The 21,351-nt window shown below is 37.1% G+C and overlaps 1 protein-coding gene across 1 annotated transcript in view; it reads right to left on the bottom strand.

The window, feature by feature from the left end:
- LOC133546577 (gastrula zinc finger protein XlCGF57.1-like) overlaps nt 1–21,351 on the bottom strand; it is a 34,581-nt gene that overhangs the window by 8,571 nt on the left and 4,659 nt on the right. Inside the window, exon 3 of the mRNA XM_061892354.1 lies at nt 8,486–9,809. Coding sequence (XP_061748338.1) covers nt 8,486–9,809 — 1,324 coding nt within the window. The remainder of the gene's footprint in view (nt 1–8,485; nt 9,810–21,351) is intronic.

The following is a 21,351-nucleotide window of genomic DNA, read 5'->3' as shown; positions in this document are numbered from 1 at the left end:
CGATCCTTGGTCCGCTTCCGATGGTGCGGAGGCTTGGAGGCGTGTGTGGACTAATGGAGGGGGTGTTTCCACCAGGCGTGTATGGAGGCCTATTTCATTCAGGGGAGGAGCCAGAAATGATGACGTAAGAAGCCCCGTGACCGCTTCGGGAAGCAGTACAGATTTGCCGGGAAATTCGACAACTTATAAACCGCCCAAGCTCCATCGAAAATGTTGGCTTTTGAGTCTTGTGGTCAGTTGGGAATATGGAGAGAGAATAAAAACAGTTTTTTAAATGCCACTAGAATCACAGAAGGATGACAAACTGAATCAAAACAACAAACTTGATGTCCATTTCATAAACATTAGATTACTGATTGTTGTTGGTAACGTCAACAAAACTTTGATAGCACAAAGGTTGGTGCATTGGCCTTTTATTCTACAAGACGTGAGTTCCATTCTTGGCAACGTCAGTTCCCAATTGTGTTTTTCAATGGAAAACAATACACTTATTAAAGTAAAGCTTTCCGTATTAATTATTTTTAAGCAGCTACCAGAAATCCATAGCTGGATAAGGGAGAGGTTTTTGAAATAATAAAAATAAGAATCACCTATAACCAAAAATAGAAATGAACTAAATCTCCTCTGTTCTGTACATCATTGTCCAAGTGACATTATATTGTCATCTTCCTCTTTATGCCATTTCCTCAAGGTGACAGAAAAACATGATACAACCTGCCTATCATGTGATTCTACCATGTTGGCAAAATACAAACACACAATATATTGACATATATAACACATAAAACATGGAATTAGAAGTGAACAGTACCCATCCCTACCAGCAAGTGTTGTTGTACTGGAAACTAATTTACAAACACAACTTCATCACACACAATACTCCACTATGGAATTGTTCTTATATTAAAATGAGAAACAAATCCATCTTTGTACAGCAATGGTTTGAAAAAGGCATTTGGTCACTGATGCACTTATTGAATGATAAAAAATATTTTAATATTTGAAGATTTCATTAAGTACGACCTGCAAATAGACAAAATATTACAAAATTTAAAAAGGCTTGTATTCAAAATATTCTAGTTACTGCATCTTTTTTAATCCTTTGCTATTTCTTCTTATTTTATCTGGAATAAAAAAATACTCATAACTTAAAAGTTTCCATTCTTTCCAAGGCAAAAGAGTTAATCTCAGAAAAAAAGATGGATTTGACCTCTTAAAATAATATTTTGGATGTTGTTTTGCAATTGAAGACAACATTTGTTCGTTCTGTGATAGGGAAACAAAATAAACAGTTTATTTTAAGAATGTATGCAAAGTAAATCTCTGTGGGATGATGTACAATATTGGCTTTTGTCTGACACTCCAAACTTTGACTGATATTGATTTTGTTTTGGGGATGTTGAAAAAGAAAAAAAAAAAATACATGAAAAATGTTTAAAACACAATACTGGATTTATTTGATGTATCCACAAATGTAAGTTTGTAAAAACAAAACCATCCTTTCACATTTATATTGCATAAAAGGTCTGGGGACATACATATAAAACAATCACAACACAATCAAATACAGAGTAATAAATGAAGTGGTCCAGAAGATGTTTCAGATGTGAACCAGTACATATGTATATCATATAAAGGTGATAATCTATGGGATTATTAACAATTACAAATACAAATATGTAATACTTCAATATTTCCTATGAATCTGAAATTGCATGACGATATCTATCTATATCTATATATCTATATATATATATATATATCTATATATATATATATATAGAGCCTCCGCCCAGTGAAGAGTACTGCTTTCATCAGAGCTGGGGATAAGTCAACACCGGCTGCCCGGAACACCTCGTCTGGCCTGTTGGCAACAGCACGCAACTGGGAGCTGTCAGTTGATCTGGGAAAGCAGTTGAAGTTCCCTGACGTGGTTGCTAAAACAACACTAAGGCCAGATATTGTGCTCACCTCAGTGGCCTCCAAGCAGGTAATCCTCTTGGAGCTCACAGTGCCTTGGGAGGACCGTATGGAGGAGGCCAATGAGAGGAAGAGTGCAAAGTACTCTCAGCTTGTGGAGGAGTGTCGGAGCAATGGGTGGCGAGCGATGTGCCGGCCGGTTGAAGTGGGGTGTCGAGGGTTTGTGGGCAAATCTCTCTGCAGGGCCTACAGAATGCTTGGCATCACAGGGGCCAGCCAGCAAAGGGCCATGAAGTTAGTCACAGATGCAGCAGAAGTGGCATCAAGGTGGCTGTGGATCAGGAGGGGAGAGGCGTGGCATGTAGGGCAGTAGCGCTACCTGGACACAGGCTGGGGCCTGATCAACCCCGGCTGGGTCGCCTAGGGGAGGGGGTCTGATTGTTGAAAGACCCGAAACCCCCTGTGATCCTAGGTTACATCACTGAGGATGTGTCCAGTTGCACCATTGGTGTATTTAAAAAGTATATATATATATATATATATATATATATATATATATACCTATATGTATATATATATATATATATATATATATATATATATATATATATATATACATACATATATGTATATATATATGTGTGTGTGTGTGTGTGTGTGTGTGTGTGTGTGTGTGCGCGTGTGTGTGTGTACATACACACAAAATGTTTTTTCCATGTAAAATAAGTCTCGTACTGTTTACTCAAATTGTTCTTTCTTTTTTTTTTAAATAAAATTACACATTGTTGCATATTAAGGCATGTGCTGGACTGAAAATAGCACTAATATAAAATATATAATCTATAAATGTAGAAGCACATTAAAAATATTGTTACTCAAACAACAATGTCACCAGAGGTGGGTAGTAACACGTTACATTTACTTGAGTAACTTTTGGGATAAATTGTACTTCTACGAGTAGTTTTTATGCAACATACTTTTACTTTTACTTGAGTATATTTATAGAGAAGAAACGCTACTTTTACTCCGTTCCATTTATCTACATTAAGCTCACTACTCGCTACTTTTTTTTATCGATCTATTAATGTTTGTTTTGTTTAATGACAGAGCTTCAAAGTAGGAACTACGCATGCCTGCGTTTCACCAATCACATGCAGTCACTGGTGACGTTGGACCAATCAAACAGAGCCAGGCGGTCACATGACCGTGATACGTAAAACCCGACTTAAACGTGTTGACAAACTTATTGGGGTGTTACCATTTAGTGGTCAATTGTACGGAATATGTACTGTACTGTGCAATCTACTAATACAAGTTTCAATCAATCAATCAAAAGTGTAAAGGAAAAAAGACACTTTTTATTTCAACCGTACTTCCCGTCAAAAGCCTAAAGACTGATCGCACAGTTCCTGTCTTCACAATAAAAGTGCCGCTCCATCGCGCCTGCATTAACAAAATAAGAGTCTCCGAAAGCCAGCGCAAACGAGCTAGCAAGCAACGGAGATTGCCGCCAATGTATTTCTTGTAAAGTGTATAAAAACGAATATGGAAGCTGGACAAATAAGATGCCAAAAACCACCGACTTTCATGTGGTATTAGACAGGAAGGAGGAACTTTTTTTCTCCTCCATTTGAAAACGTGGACGTCTGATTCCAATCAATGCAAGTCATCAGAATCAGGTAATACACCAACTTATATTCTTGTCTTCATGAAAGATAGGAATCTATATGTTAAACATGCATGTATATTCATTAAAACACCTTTAACATGTCAACAAAAACAGCAAAATAAATAAATATAAATTATATACTGTATATATAAATGTATGTGTATATATATGTGTGTGTATGTATGATATGTGTGTGTATGTATGATATGTGTGCGTATGTATATGTATATATGAGGTAGATCACCTCGACTTGATCATTTACTAAGTAATTGATTAACGTTGAAAAACTTATTGGGGTGTTACCATTTAGTGGTCAATTGTACAGAATATGTACTGTACTGTGCAATCTACTAATACAAGTTTCAATCAATCAATCAATCAATCAATCAATCAATCAATCAATCAATCAATCAATCAATCAATCAATCAATCAATCAAATCAATGAATGCCTACTGAAGCTATGGTGCTGTTAAGTTATTGTGGCTCAATGTGCCATTTTTTAATTTTATTTTAATGTACTATTATTTAATATATATTATTGTTTTAGTTGCTTAAGAGATATTCCTGGCTATGAATTTGCTCATTGCTATTTTTATGTTTTTGTGCATTATTTGTTGCCGTAATCATTAAACAAACAGGTTACTCATCAGTTACTCAGTACTTGAGTAGTTTTTTCACAACATACTTTTTACTTTTACTCAAGTAAATATTTGGGTGACTACTCCTTGCTTTTACTTGAGTAATAAATCTCTAAAGTAACAGTACTCTTACTTGAGTACAATTTCTGGCTACTCTACCCACCTCTACCCGTGAACACACACATCTGACTATCAGGTACTGTTAAACTCACTAAGACACTAGCAACACAATAGAAAGATAAGGGATTTCCCAGAATTATCTAAGTAAATGTGTTTAAAAACATCTGAATCCGTCCCAATGCAATCGCGTTTTTTTTTTTTTTACTTGTTATTTTTTTTCTTGTCCTTAGCTATCAATATACTCAAACACGAATCTTTCATCCTCGGTCAAACTAATGGGGAAATTGTTGTTTTCTCTGTCCGAATAGTTGTTTTTGTTGGAGGCTCCCATTAAAATCAATGTGAAGATGTGAGGAGCCATCAACATGTGACGTCATCGTCTGAGACTTCCGGTAAAGGCAGGGCTTTTTTATCAGCACCAAAAGTTGCGAACTTTATCATGGATGTTCTCTACTAAATCCTTTCAGCAAAAATATGGCAATATCGCGAAATGATCAAGTATGACACATCGTTTAAATAAGAAAATCTCATTTCAGTAGGCCTTTAAACATATATATATATGTAGGATTTTTTATATATATATATATATATATATATATATATATATATATATATATATATATATATATATATATATATATATATATATATATATAATCCTACATATTGGCAGCCATAGTGATTCATTTATTCAGCGGAGCAATACAACCTGGATCCGACAAAAAAGTAAACACAAATGCTGTCTTCCTCGCTGATAAAACATGATAGCAACATGCATCTGCTAGCTCAGGATTGCCCCCACTTCTCAGTGTGGCGAGTTGGAGTACTACAAGAGGCACTCTAATACAGTGCTTAAATCTGTATTTTGATAATGATAACGATGATGATGATGTGTCCGTTCAAGTGAACAAATGGATCCACAAGGGACAACAACACTTTCCACAGACTACACACACACATCATAAACATCAATATTAGAAGCCTACAACAATGTATTTTAAGAAGACTTTAGGATTAAAAGTGAAGATGTGAGGTGAAATAAGTACAAATGCAACAATAAAAACAAGCAACTCCACTCACGGTGACTCTAAAGTTCAGTGATGTGTTGCTAACTTCAGCCTTTTTCTTCTTTGTTGATGTTTTGCTGTAGTTAACATCCATGATGTAACAATGCTGCTCATCTACCAGAGTCCACGTTTTGATTCATTCATACTTTTAATTGGATAATAATATTAATAAAATGCAATGGAAAAAATGTGTGGAAAAAAACAAATGAAAATAATAAAATGTCGCTACATATATAATGTTTAATACATGCACACAACTTAAAAAGTAACTACAGGACAACATATAACCTACTCAGTGACTTAGTGGTTAGAGTGTCCGTCCTGAGATGGGTAGGTCGTGAGTTCAAATCCCGGCCAAGTCATACCAAAGACTCAGCATTAAGGGTTGGAATTGGGGGTTAAATCACCAAAAAATGATTCCCAGGCGCGGCACCGCTGCTGCCCACTGCTCCCCTCAGCTCCCAGGGGGTGATCAAGGGTGATTGGTCAAATGAAGAGAATAATTTCGCCAAACCTAGTGTGTGTGTGACAATCATTGGTACTTTAACTTTAGAAGCCTACTGAAATTAGATTTTCTAATTTAAACGGGAATAGCAGGTGCATTTTATGTGTCATAATTGATCATTTCGCGATATTGCCATATTTTTGCTGAAAGGATTTAGTAGAGAACATCCACGATAAAGTAGGCAACTTTTGGTCGCTAATAAAAAAGCCCTGCCTTTACTGGAAGTATGTGCGCGTGACGTCACGAGTTGTAGGACTCCACACATATTCACATTGTTTTTAATGGGAGCCACCAGCAGTAACAACAATTCGGACCAAGAAAGCGACAATTTCCCCATTAATTTGAGCGAGGATGAAAGATTTGTGAATTAGGATATTGATAGTAAAGGACTAGAAGAAAAAAAAAAAAAAACGCGACGGCTCCGGGAGACGGCAGTGTGAGCGTTTCAGATGTAATTAGACACATTTACTAGGATAATTGTGGAAGATCACTTATCTGCTTATTGTTTTAATAGTGTTTTAGTAAGATTGTAAAAACATACCTCGAGGTCGGATGGCTGCGGTGAACACGCCAGTGTCTCAGAGAGAAGCCGAGGAGCCAAACTCTTAGCTGCTGCAGGGCGACAAATAATCCAATGATTTCTCCGGTAAGATATATATCACAATTTCCCCATCCAAAAACATGCTGGTTGACGTAGAGAAAACATGTTCGCTTGACCGCTCTGTGTTAAAAACAAACAAAGAAACACCGGCTGTGTCTCGGTGCTAAAGACAGCTGCAATCCACCGCTTTCCACCAACAGCATTCTTCTTTATAGTCTCCATTATTAAATGAACAAATTGCAAAAGATTCAGCAACACAGATGTCCAAAATACTTTGTAATTGCGCGATGAAAAGAGACGACTTTTAGCCGTGTTTGGTGCTACGCTAATATGTCCCCTCCAACAGGTGACGTCACGCGTATGCGTCATCATTCCGCGACATTTTTAACAAGTAACTGGAGAGAAATTTAAAGGTTAACATTATCACAATTTCAGAAGGGTTAAAACCAATAAAAATCAGTTCCCAGTGGTTTATTTTATTTTTTGAAGTTTTTTTCAAAATGCTATCCATCATGGATTATCCCAAAAAAAGGCTTTAAGTGCCTGATTTTCGCTATCTGTAAATCCACCCGTCCATTTTCCTGTGACGTCATATAGTGACGCCAATACAAACAAACACGGCGGATAGAACAGCAAGATATAGCGACATTAGCACGGATTCAGACGTGGATTTCAGCAGATTCAACAGATTACGAATGTTTTGAAACGGATGGTTGGAGTGTGGAGGCAGATAGCGAAAACGAAATTGAAGAAGAAACTGAAGCTATTGAGCGAATAGCTATTGAAGCTATTCGGCGATCGCCTTCTAACCAACGATTGCATCTTTTGACCACAGGAGCAACTTAAATCCATCGATTAGTAAGTGTTTGTTTAGCATAACATGTGGGTGGAGGGAAAGGCTGGAGGCAAATATAGCTACAAATGTACATACAGCTAGCCTAAATAGCATGTTAACATCGATTAGCTACCAGTCATGCCGTGACCAAATATGTCTGATTAGCACATAAGTCAATAACATCAACAAAACTCACCTTTGGGAATTCGTAGACTTTATCGTTGGAAATGCATCTGCTTTGAGTGTCGCAGGATATCCACACATCTCTGTGCCATCTGTCGTAGCATAGCTGTCGTCGGTAAAATGTGCAGAACAAACAAGGGCCTTTCGCATCTTTTGACCTTTGGTGTACTTGAATTCGTCGATTGGTATGTGTTTGTTTGGCATTAAATGTGGGTGGAGGGAAAGGCTGGATGCAAATATAGCTACAAATGAGGCATAACGATGCAATATGTACATACAGCTAGCCTAAATAGCATGTTAGCATCGATTAGCACGCCATGCTAATCTATGCACACGCCACGTAAGTCAACTTTAATCCGTCCCTGTTCGTGTTGTTACACCTCCGACAACACACCGACGAGGCATGATGTCTCCAAGGGACGGAAAACAGTAGAAAAAACGGAAAATAACAGAGCTGATTTGACTTGTGTGTGTAATGTGTTTGAAAAAATGGTGGATTGCTTCCCGTTGTAATGTCACAGGTGAAAGGTCATTGCTCCGACAGCGAACAATTGAAAGGCGTTTAAATCGCCAAATTCACCCTTTTAGAGTTCGGAAATGGGTTAAAAAAACATATGGTCTTTTTTCTGCAATATCAAGGTATATATTGACTCTTACATAGGTCTGGTGATAATGTTCTCCTTTAAAATTGCAATTTAGTAAACTAAAAAGGCCGTATTGGCATGTGTTGCAATGTTAATATTTCATCATTGATATGTAAACTATCAGACTGCGTGGTCGGTAGTAGTGGCTTTCAGTAGGCCTTTAAATTTAACAATAGAAGATGAGAGGCACTACATACAACATCAAATATACATTCATATTAAACATGCTGTGTTTTTAAAGTACATTTAGCACAATCACTAAGTGTTTTTAAATCCCTGCAGCTTCCATGACTGTTACACACTTGTGTTTACTGTCCTGACACTTATGCCGGAACATCTTATCACACACAGTGCAACTAAATGTTTTTTCTCCAGTGTGTGTTCTCATGTGTCTGGTCATGACAAGATTTGTGGAGAAATGCTTCTTACAAACAGGGCAAGTAAAAGGTTTCTCTCCAGTATGTGTTCTCATGTGTGCGGGCATCTTAGGCTTTGTGGAGAAACTCTTCTTACAAACAGAACAAGTAAAAGGTTTCTCTCCAGTGTGTGTTCTCATGTGTATGGAGATGTCAGGCTTTCTGGAGAAACACTTCTTACAAACAGAGCAAGTAAAAGGTTTCTCTCCAGTATGTGTTCTCATGTGTGAGATCATATGTTGCGTTGTGGAGAAATGCTTCTTACAAACAGAGCAAGTCAAAGGTTTCTCTCCAGTATGTGTTTTCATGTGTGAGGACATGTTAGACTTTGTGGAGAAACTCTTCTTACAAACAGAACAAGTAAAAGGTTTCTCTCCAGTGTGTGTTCTCATGTGTATGGAGATGTCAGGCTTTCTGGAGAAACACTTCTTACAAACAGAGCAAGTAAAAGGTTTCTCTCCAGTATGTGTTCTAATGTGTGTGATCATATGTTGCGTTGTGGAGAAACGCTTCTTACAAACAGAACAAGTCAAAGGTTTCTCTCCAGTATGTGTTCTCATGTGTGAGGACATGTTAGACTTTCTGGAGAAATTATTCTTACAAACAGAGCAAGTAAAAGGTTTCTCTCCAGTGTGTGTTCTCATGTGTCTGGTCATGGCAGGCTTAATGGAAAAACTCTTCTTACAAACAGAGCAAGTAAAAGGTTTCTCTCCAGTATGTATTCTCATGTGTATTTTAATACAACTCTTGTGTCTAAATGATTTCCCACATTCAGAGCAGTCAAAGTGTTTGTTGTTAGTGTGATGTCTCGTATCACCTTTAGAGTCATTTTTACTCTCCAAAGGTTTTTGGATGTGGTCACTGTGATCAGAAGAGTGTGACATCATGTGGTCCATGTCTGACAGTGGAGCAAAGATGCTGTCTGGTTCTGACTTTATATCTTCACAATGCTCTCCATCAGCTTCTGTGATGTGTTGACTTACAAGCTCCGCCCCTCTGTTCTCCTCACTTTGACTGTGATGAAGCTGTAAGGACTGAGCTTCAGCTTCATCATTATCCTTCACCAACCTTTGAAGCTGCTCCCACAGTTCCTCCTCTTCCTCTTTAATGTGGGAGGGGTCCTGTAGCTCCTTCTGTCCCACACTGGAGCTCCACTCCTGCTGTTTGGAGGGAATCTCTTCATGACTCTCTGCTGACACCTGCTGGACGTCTGCAGAACATAAAACACAAATGAGGTGTTACTGTATTGAAGTTTGCAGTATTCAAACTATTCACATGTGAGCTAGGCCAAACAGACAGTGATGGGCAAGCGACCTGGAAAATGTAGTAAGCTAAGCTACAAGTTACTCTCCATTAAATGTAGCAAAGCTATCCTCAGAGAATTGTAGCAAGCTACACTACACGCTACACTGCAAAAGCAGCGTAAAAATACCCATCATCTCAAACAGGTAAATTCCCAAACAAAATGAAAATAGCTAAAATTGCACCAATTTATCAGACTGGAGACAAACACCAATTTACAAATTATAGACCTGTTTCTTTACTTCCACAATTTTGTAAAATCATTGAAAAACTGTCGGATTAGAGAGTTTTACAAACAAACATAAAATATTAGATGAGAACCAATATGTATACAGAGCTAATATTTCAACTTCGATGGCTGTAATAGAAATGACAGAAGAAATGACCAATGCAATAGATAGTAAAAAAAAAAATATGCAGCAGCAGTGTTTATTGATCCAACTAAAGCATTTGACACCATTAATCACAATATTTTAATCAAAAAACTATACTGGTATGGCATCAGAGGGTTGGTCTTAAACTGGATTCGAAGATATTTAACCAACAGGAAACAATACGTGAAGCTAGACGAACACACTTCTACAACACTAAATATATCCTGTGGTGTACCTAAGGCAGGGGTGCCCACACTTTTTCTGCAGGCGAGCCACTTTTCAATTGACCAACTCGAGGGTATCTACCTCATTTATATATATCATTTATATTTATTTATTTATGAAAGAGACATTTTTGTAAACAAGTTAAATGTGTTTAATGATAATACAAGCATGTGTAACACATATAGATGTCTTTCTTTCACAAAGACAAGAATATAAGTTGGTGTATTACCTGATTCTGATGACTTGCATTGATTGGAATCAGACAGTAATGATGATAACGCCCACATTTTCAAATGGAGGAGAAAAAAAGTTGTCCTTTCTGTACAATACCACATGAAAGTGATTGGTTTTTGGCATCTAATTCATCCAGCTTCCATACACTTTACAAGAAAAACATTGGCGGCAAATTCCGTAGCTTGCTTGATTGACATTCACGGCACCCGAGGGTCTTGTGAGATGACGCTGGCTGCTGCCAGTTCATTATGAAAAAATGACAGAGAGGAAGGCGAGAAACACTTTTTATTTCAACAGACTTTCGCGCCGTCCCTTCCGTCAAAACTCTAAAGGCCGACTGCACATTTCCTATCTTCACAATAAAAGCCCTGCTTCATGCTGCCTGCGCTAACAAAATAAGAGTCTCGGAAAACTGGCGTGCACAAGCGATCCCTCAGAAAGCTGGCGTGCACATCACTTGTGCACGCCAGCTTTCTGAGGGATCGCTTGTGCACGCCAGTTTTCCGAGACTCTTATTTTGTTAGCGCAGGCAGCATGAAGCAGGGCTTTTATTGTGAAGATAGGAAATGTGCAGTCGGCCTTTAGAGTTTTGACGGAAGGTACGGCTCGAGAGTCTGTTGAAATAAAAAGTGTTTCTCGCCTTCCTCTTGGTCATATTTTCATAATAATGATCTTGCAGCAGCCAGCGTCATCTCACAAGACCCTCCGGTACCGTGAATGTCATTTAAGTGACGTCTTGGTGAAGATTGATGATCACTCATTTTTAGGTCTATTTTTTTTAAAAGCCTGGCTGGAGATCGACTGACACACCCCCCGCGGTCGACTGGTAGCTCGCGATTGACGTAATGGGCACCCCTGATCTAAGGGATCAAAACTAGGACCAACATGGTTCAAGCTTTATATAAATGACATTTGTAAAGTTATAAAATATTTAAAATTAGTATTATTTGCGGATGATACAACAGTGTTTTGTTGAGGAGAGAACACACAGAAGATAATACAAATAATAACAGAAGAAATGAACAAATTAAAAAGATGGTTTGACAAAAACAGACTATCTTTGAATTTCGGTAAAACTAAAATAATGCTATTTGGTAGAAGTAGAAAAGAAGTGTCAAACACAAATACAAATAGACGGAATAGAAATTGAAAGAGTAAATGAAACCAAATTTCTAGGTATAATGATTGATGATAAAATGAACTGAAAATCTTATGTAAAAAATTTACAACATAAAGTAGCAAGAAACACGGCAATAATGAATGAAGCAAAACATGTTCTGGCCCAAAAATCACTTCATATTCTCTACTGCTCACTAGTGTTACCATATCTGAGTTATTGTGCAGAAAAATGGGTAAATAATTACAAAAGTACACTTCATTCACTAACAGTGTTACAAAAAAGATCAGTTAGAATAATACATCATGTTGGATATAGAGAACATTCAAACACTTTATTTATTGAATCAAAGATACTGAAATTCCACCACATAGTGAATTTGCAAACAGATAAAATTATACACAAAGCAAACTATAACCTGCTAGCCAAGAATATACAACAATTTTTCTCAAAAAAAAGAGGAGAAATATAATCTTAGAGAAAAATGTAATTTAAAACATTTGTATGCACGTACAACACTTAAGACCTTCAGTATATCAGGATGTGGAATTAAATGATGGGATGCATTAAGCAAAGCAATCAAACAATGTACTAATATCATCCACTTCAAGAAACTCTTCAAACTTCAAGTCTTTACAAAGTAGAAAGAAGAAGAACCATGATAATAAACATTCTGAATGTATGTCATCAATCCATTTGTTCATTTTCTAGATAATCTTACTCATCTCACCATATGAAATGTAACTTACTTCACCGGCTATTATTTATTTATTTTTATTGTGATTACTTATGGAGTATTTTGTCAATAAATTAAGAACTGGAAGTGAACAAAAGTTTTAGCAACTGTTATGTAAAAGAATCAATCATCAATCAATCAATGTTTATTTATATAGCCCCAAATCACAAATGTCTCAAAGGACTGCACAAATCATTACGACTACAACATCCTCGGAAGAACCCACAAAAGGGCAAGGAAAACTCACACCCAGTGGGCAGGGAGAATTCACATCCAGTGGGACTTCAGTGACAATGCTGACTATGAGAAACCTTGGAGAGGACCTCAGATGTGGGCAACCCCCCCCCCCCTCTAGGGGACCGAAAGCAATGGATGTCGAGCGGGTCTAACATGATACTGTGAAAGTTCAATCCATAGTGGCTCCAACACAGCCGCGAGAGTTCAGTTCAAGCGGATCCAAGACAGCAGCGAGAGTCTAGTCCACAGGAAACCATCCCAAGCGGAGGCGGAGGCTGGCAGGCCAGGGAGACCATTTCAGTATTGTAAAAGCCACAGGAGGCTTATTAGTAATAAGTACCATTTTAGAAGCATGTATATTTATGCTGAAACCCAGGATCGATCCAGGGAGCATTGGATCTTCAGTCTGACGCTCTCCCAACTGAGCTATTTCAGCTATACAACACCTTCTTGGGTTTACATATTCAAATGTAACCAAGGTCTGCCCTATTGGTGACTTTTGAGGGGTGGAAGGAGGTCTTTCCAAGGGGTCTCAAAGCCTAGTATTGGTCAGCAGAACAGGTACTTGAATCCCGGAAGCTCAAAAAGAATGTCTTGCGCTCCATGACTGAGCATTTCAGGGTCTCTAAAAAATGTACCTAAATGCTTCTGAAGAATGTTTTACTACCGAGAATGTTATGATTATTGCAAACATTTGGCAGATTTTTCAGAAATTTTCAAAAGTTCTTAGCAGGCTAATAAATAAGTCTTCAAGTATAGATGAAAAATGCTGAAAAGAAAAGCAGTTTAAGCGTCATGACCCGGAATTGAACCAGGGTTGCTGTGACCACAACACAGAGTACTAACCACTATACCATCACGGCTGTTCCTACTCATCTTGATTGATAATGTGTTTGCTCTCCTGATGTCTAATGTTAAACCATCTGCTCAAGCCACATTCTGTTTGAACGACATCATGGAAGAGAATCTCAATCAGTGTGCTAATACTTGATGTTCTGGGGAAATATTTAGGTTTTACTCCATTGTGGTGTAAAGAACAACTGCTAAGATGTAAAATAGTCACATTTATATTGTTGTGCTCACCTTTTTCCTCACCCACTTTATTCTGATTAAATGCCCCGAGTATAAGAACAGATACAACTACCAGTTATACATTCACAATAATAAAGAGAAAAAAAACACATTTTTCAGTTTGTAGATTTAGAAAAGCCAAAGCAAAATAAACTCCCCCCAAAAATCACACAGAATATTGTTTCAGTTCAGTTAACAAACAACAGCACGCTGGCCAGGAGTTGAACCTAGAATCTTCTAGTCCGTAGTGAGACACATAATCCATTGCATCACTATCCCTACAGAAAGAAACATCTTGCTGTAGGACAGGTTGTGTTTCGTAAACATCTTACGCCAAAACAACACACAGTTTACATCCTCAGGATGTAAGACATTATTTGGATTCTTATTTGAACCACATCACACAGAAATGTAATGTATGAATGAGTGAGAATGAGGGAGGGACAGTTTTTGGGTTGGTGCACTAATTGTAAGTGTATCTTGTGTTGTTTGTATTGATTTAATTTAAAAAAAAGAAGCGTATCGGGTAATCCGTCGAGTCGGATTTGAACCAGCGACCTAAGTATTTCAGCATGAGCAACTACAGTCCTCCGCTCTACCAACTGAGCTATCGAAGGTTAGGATCAAACAATACTAATTCTGATTTTTGAGTCAAATTATTATCAAGCAATTAATCAATCAAAGTTGACTTCTATAGCCCTAAATCACAAGTGTCTCAAAGGGCTGCACAAGCCACAACGACATCCTGGGCTCAGATCCCACATCAGGGCAAGAAAAAACTCAACCCAATGGGATGACAATGAGAAACCTTGTAGAGCAGTGGTCCCCAACCACCGGGCCGCGGCCACAGAATAAATGTTTATTTATTTATGTTTTAATCACAGTCAGATTTTTACTGCATGCCACTGGTAAGCGCACGGGTGAGAAGAGGTTTTAAAATTATTAGCTCCTGCTTACTTTTACCGCATGCCTTGATTAAGCGCAGGAGTGAGAAGAGGTTTTAAATTAATTAGCGCCCCGGCGCCTATTCAAGGAACTACGGTATATTATCACACAACTCTTATGCTTAAAGGCTGTTGCTATGGTTATTATCAAGTGTGCTGAAATTATTTTTTCTTTGTCTGTGCAAAGCTGGCAATCCACAAGATTGCAAGCAAGTCTCTTATCAGTGTTTGTTTCCAGAACCGGGCTGCTGACTGCCAAGACCGAACATCGAGTACCGTGACGTAGACAGAACAGAGACAAGGTGATATCACGACTGTCAGCACATTTGCATTTATGTATAATTATATATTGTGTCTAGCTGGAGCTGTGAAGATGACCCCCTTCCCTCAGCGACAGCCTCAGTGATGTAACCAGGGACCTCCCAAATAAATAGAGGCAGCACGTGGGCTGGACTTTTAGAACGTAGTTTGGATCTGTAACTAGAGTACAGCCCAAAACACATCTCTCCTCAATTGAGCAAAATGTAACTCTGTCTGTGCATGATTTCTTCCTTCTCGTCTGTTTAATAGACGCATCAGTGTTTGAACCTGACACCACTATAATCTTTTTCCTCTTTTCTACTCTTTTAGCACTCGACTTACCTTCATGACCTTCTCTCCCCTCTAGTCCTATCCATGTCCATACCTTCCTCATACATCAGCTCACTGTCCCCTTCCATCTCCTTTTAAGCAGCTACCAGAAATCCATAGCTGGATAATGGAGAGGTTTTGTGAAAAAATAATAATACAAAATAATTGCCTGAAACCAAAAATTAAAATGAAATACATCTCCTCTGTTCTGTACATCATTGTCCAAGTGACATTATATTGTCATCTTCTTCTTTATGCCATTTCCTCAAGGTGACAGAAAAACATGATACAACCTGCCTATCATGTGATTCTACCATGTTGGCAAAATATAAACACACAATATATTGACATATATAACACATAAAACATGGAATTAGAAGTGAACAGTACCCATCCCTACCAGCAAGTGTTGTTGTACTGGAAACTAATTTACAAACACAACTTCATAGTTTCAAGTTTCAAGTTTATTGTTCTTCGGTCAATGGTCAACAAAGCAAAAAAAAACAGTTGTACATTCATAGATTGAAAATAAAAAGTTGTACATTCATAGATTGAAAATGAAAAATGTTACAGACCGAAAGGGTTTAGGCTGAAGTTAAACACTTATTGCGCCTAACCCTATAAACAAATTCAAGTACAAAATAAACTTCCGAAAGTTATAAAAAGTCCTTTGCACAACATATTATAAATACACATTTTAAACAACATTATAAACAACATCATAAACAACATGAACGTAGTTCAATTTTATACACAGTACAGGCATGTGAAATATCCCTGTGTACATATAAGACCTTTGCACTAATTATATATACAATATACACAAACAATTGTACTTCTATTATTATTTATATCTCATGTTTAATTTTTAATTAACATTAATCGTAGTATTAACTACAATGTTAATTCAAGAGTGATATATTTTTTCAAGACATTGGTCTTAAAGTGTTTTTTAAATGTGTGAATGGAACTGGAACATTTGAAGGAATCATCCAAGCTGTTCCACAGTTGAACTCCTCTAACAGAAACACATCTACTTTTTAAGCTCATTCTTATTTTGGCTTTCTGAAAGAAAGCTGAACCTCTGAGGTCATAGGGATTCTCTCTGGGTTTAAATCTCACTTGTAAACATCCAGGCAGCATGTGGTTATGAGCTTTAAAAGCCACAATAGTAGTATTGAGGTCAACAAGATCGTGCAGTTTTAATGTTTTTAATTGAATGAACAGAGCATTGGTATGGTCATGATAATTCGCATAAGTTACAATTCTAATCGCTTTCTTTTGAAGTAAAAATATAGAGTTGATGTTTGATTTGTAATTGTTTCCCCAGATTTCAACACAATAGTTAAGATATGGGAGTATGAAAGAATTATATAACATGATAAGAGCCTTTTGATTCACAGAGTTTTTAATTTTATGTAACATAGCAATATTTTTTGCCATCTTTGTCTTAAGTATATTTATGCACAGTTTCCAATTTAATTTATCATCTATATAGATTCCCAAAAATTTTATTGAATACACCCTTTCTATCTCCATATCATCAATTCTTATATGGCGCTGTATGTTATTTTTCCTATTTCCAAAAATTATATATTTAGTTTTATTTAGGTTGATTGATAATTTATTGGCATCAAACCATTGCTTTAGTATGTGGAGTTCAATCTCTACAGTCTCTAGGAGTTGGTCAAGGTCTTGCCCAGAACAGTACAGACTTGTATCATCAGCAAAAAGAATACAGTTGAGTTTTTTAAGTATTTTGGAAATATCATTAATATACAGTAAAAACAATTTTGGCCCCAGTACAGAACCTTGGGGTACTCCATGTGTTATGATCTTTTTGTCTGAATCTACATTGTTCATATGCACATACTGCTCTCTCCCACCAAGATAACTTTTCAACCAATCATGAGCAAGACCTCTGACACCATACCTCTGCATTTTGTTTAAAAGCAATGTGTGATCGATGGTGTCAAAGGCCTTGCTCAGGTCAATAAAAACACCAACAGCAAAGTCCCTCTTATCAATTGCAGTGGTTACCTCCTCAACTAGTTCCATCACTGCCATGGAAGTGGACCTGTTAGATCGAAAACCGTATTGGTGTTCACTTAGCAAGTGATGCTTATCAATAAAACTGTCGAGTCTTGACACAAATAATTTTTCAAGGACTTTTGAAAATTGTGAGAGTAAAGAAATAGGCCTATAGTTTGTGAACTGATGCTTATCTCCACTTTTGAAGATGGGAATGACTTTTGCCGTTTTCATTTTCTTTGGGAAGACACCTTTTATAAAAGAAATATTGCAAATATAAGTGAAGGGAACAGCTATAAAATCAACAACTTCCTTGATCAGAGAAAAGTCCAAGTCACAGCAGTCTGTTGACTTCTTGTTTTCCTGAGAATTTACAATTGTTTTGATTTCACTTTCATTAACGGGGGAAATAAAAAACGATTCTAAATTGTTTTGAATGGTTTGTTCATTAAATTGTGCACTATTTTCAGGCTGTACAATTTCATTTGCTAGATTAGGTCCAACATTTACAAAAAAATTGTTAAAAGCATCAGTTATCCCTTTAGGGTCATTTATAGTTAGATTATTTTCTATAAAATAGCTAGGATGTTCCTTATGTGTCATGTTTTTTTTTTAATGATACCATTTAAAACTTTCCACATACCCTGGATGCTATTTTTATGTTGTTCTAATAGGTTACAGTAATATGTTCGCTTGCAGTGCTTTATTATTTGTGTTAACTTATTTTTGTACGTTTTATATTTGTGTTCAGTTTCTTTGGTTCTGTACTTTAAATGTCTTCTGTAAAGATAATTTTTCTTTTTGCAAGACTTCAGTATTCCTCTTGTGATCCACGGTTTGTCTTTAACGGTGCTGTCTTTAATGACATGTTTTTTATTTGGACAGTGCTTATCGTACAGTTTTATGAAAATATTGAGAAAAGTTTCATATGCCTCATCCGGGTCTGTGGAGGTATAAACCTCCCTCCATAACTCAGACTTGAATGCTGCCATAGTTTCGTGTGTTTGATGTCTAATAAATCTATATTGGACAGCTTTTTTATCTTTTCTCCTATCAAAGAAATCGTGGAAAATGCTGAATACAGGTAGATGATCGCTTATATCATTAAATAGTAATCCTGCTGTTATCTGATTCTCCGGTTGATTGGTGAAAATGTTATCGATCAGTGTGGCAAAGTCTACGGTTATTCGGGTTGGTTTTGTTATAAGGGGAAAGAAATTATTACTGTACAATCCTGTTATAAAATCTGTTGTTTTGGTAGTGTCCATGGGATTCATAAGATTAATATTAAAATCACCGCACACAATATGGATTTTATTTGACTTACTAAATATATAATCAAGTTTTTCATTGAATGTATCCAAACATGATCCAGGTGTTCTATAGACACAACTGACGTTTATTTGTTTTGATTTTTCTACTTCGATTTCTACAGTTATACATTCAAATACTCCAGCAATAGCAGTAGATTTGCTTTCAATCTTCCAACATTTTAAATCTTTATTTACAAAAAGTGCAACTCCTCCTCCCCTTTTTTCAACTCTGTTTGTGGTGAATAATTCATAACCATCCAATCTCATTTCACAGCACTTGTTATCGTCGAGCCAAGTCTCTGAGAATGCAACAACACTAAATTTTTTGAACTGGCTCAAATATTCAGTAATATTGTCAAGATTTTTAAACAAGCTTCGGCTATTGAAGTGTATTACAGTAAATGATTTGTCCGTATTCACACATTTAAATTGTTCATCTGTGTAGTACTCACAGTTTCTGGTAATATTATTGTAAAGATTGCAATCGGGATCTATATCACTGCCAAACTCATTTAAATTACAGTTATAAATGATATTGTCATAAAAGTCTAGTTGGGTATAATTATAATTATTACACAATTCACTACTATAAATATTATCAGTGCTTCTACGTTCAATTTCCTTATTACCAATATTGGTAAAGATATTTTTCAATTCACATTCCATTTTATTCTAGTTTATTTTTCTTTGTACAAATGACACATTTGTATCCACCTCCAGTGTAACATGTGCATAGAAAGACACACACATAATATGATCATACAGTTCAGGTCTTAAACTCACTGTGACTCACAAACACAGTTTGTTGATGGGATCGTTATGGAGAGTCTTTATACGCCTGGATGTAGCTGTCAGCTTCGGCTACTGATCCGAGCCAAACGCGGATGCCGTCCGTCTTTGTGATGCAGAGCTTGGCCGAGTAGAGTAGCGAGGGTTTGAGTCCCATCTGGTACAAAGACGCCATCACAGTCCGGTAGGCCCTCCGCTGATTGACTACCTCAGGAGAGTAGTCCTCGTACACCCGAAAAGCATGCCCGTGGAAGTGCAGCGTTCCTCTCTTTCTAGCCTCCCGAATCAACAGGTCTTTGTTCTGGAAGCGGTGAAAGGAAAGCAGAATAGGTCGCGGCTTGTCCCCGTGTCCCGGCTTGGGACCAGGCTACGATGAGCGCGGTCCAGCTCAGGTGGAGAGGCGAATACTTCCTCGCCAAGTACTTCCTTCAGCAAATGGGAAAAAAACTTTGTTGGTTGCGGGCCTTCTATCCCTTCAGGTAAGCCAACGAGCCGGGCATTACTCCGCCTGTTCCTTCCCTCCAGGTCGGTTAGTTTAGCTTTTAGCTTCATGTTGTCAGCCTGCAGCATGTCACAAACAGCCTCTACTTGCTCCAACCGCTGATGTACGGATTCGGCATTTTCCTCCAAAGAGGTCAGTCTGTGGTTATGATTGCTGACCGTCTCTTGAAGTCCGTCCAGCTTCTCATTCACCTCGCAAAAGGATGTTTTGAGCTCATTTAGCAGGGTTGATCTGTGGTCCGATAAAATAGCAATCAGCTCGGATTTGCTAACAGGTGTAGCATCGGAATCTGCCTTTTCTTGTGATTTTACGGATTTGGGAGGCATTGTCAGTCAGGAAGCGTGTTGTTTGTGAGTTGTAGTGGTAGAAAGACGTTACCAGCAGTAGATGCTCGTGAAATTCAGGTCGGGTGCATGTCAAAGGAATAGTGTAGCAGGAGCTGGAGGCTAACACGTCTTCACGCCATGGATTTTACACATAACATAGTAAAATCACACACAATACTCCACTGTGGAATTGTTCTTATATTAAAATGAGAAACAAATCCATCTTTGTACAGCAATGGTTTGAAAAAGGCATTTGGTCGCTGATGCACTTATTGACTGATAAAAATATTTTAATATTTCAAGATTTAATTAAGTATGACCTGCAAATAAGAAATATTACAACATTTAAATAGGCTTTTATTTAAAATATTCTAGTTACTGCATCTTTTTTAATTGTTTTCTATTTCTTCTTCTTATTATTTTCTCTGAAACAAAAAAATACTTAAAAGTATCCATTCTTTCTGAGATAAAAGAGTTAATCTAAATTAAAAAAAAGGATGGAATTGACCACTTAAAATTATATTATGGATGTTATTTTGCAATTGAAGACAGCACTTGTTGGTTCTGTGATTGGGAAACACAATAAACAGTTTATTTTATGAATGTATGCAAAGTAAATCTCTGTGGGATGATGTACAATATTGGCTTTTGTCTGACACTCCAAACTTTGACTGATATTGATGTTGTTTTGGGGATGTTGAAAAAAGAAAAAAATACATAAAAAATGTTTAGAACACAATACCGGATTTATTTGATGTATCCAGAAATGTAAGTTTGTAAAAACAAAATCCTTTCACAAAAACAAAAAAAAAATCTGCTATTTTCTCTCACTTGTATATTGCATAAAGGTCTGGGGACATACATATAAAACAATCACAACACAATCATTATAATACAGAGTAATAACGATAATGAATAAAA

Source organism: Nerophis ophidion, unplaced genomic scaffold, assembly GCF_033978795.1.
Source record: "Nerophis ophidion isolate RoL-2023_Sa unplaced genomic scaffold, RoL_Noph_v1.0 HiC_scaffold_33, whole genome shotgun sequence".
In the NCBI taxonomy this organism is placed as follows: Eukaryota; Metazoa; Chordata; class Actinopteri; order Syngnathiformes; family Syngnathidae; genus Nerophis; species Nerophis ophidion.
This window is presented reverse-complemented; position numbering and strand designations above follow the sequence as displayed.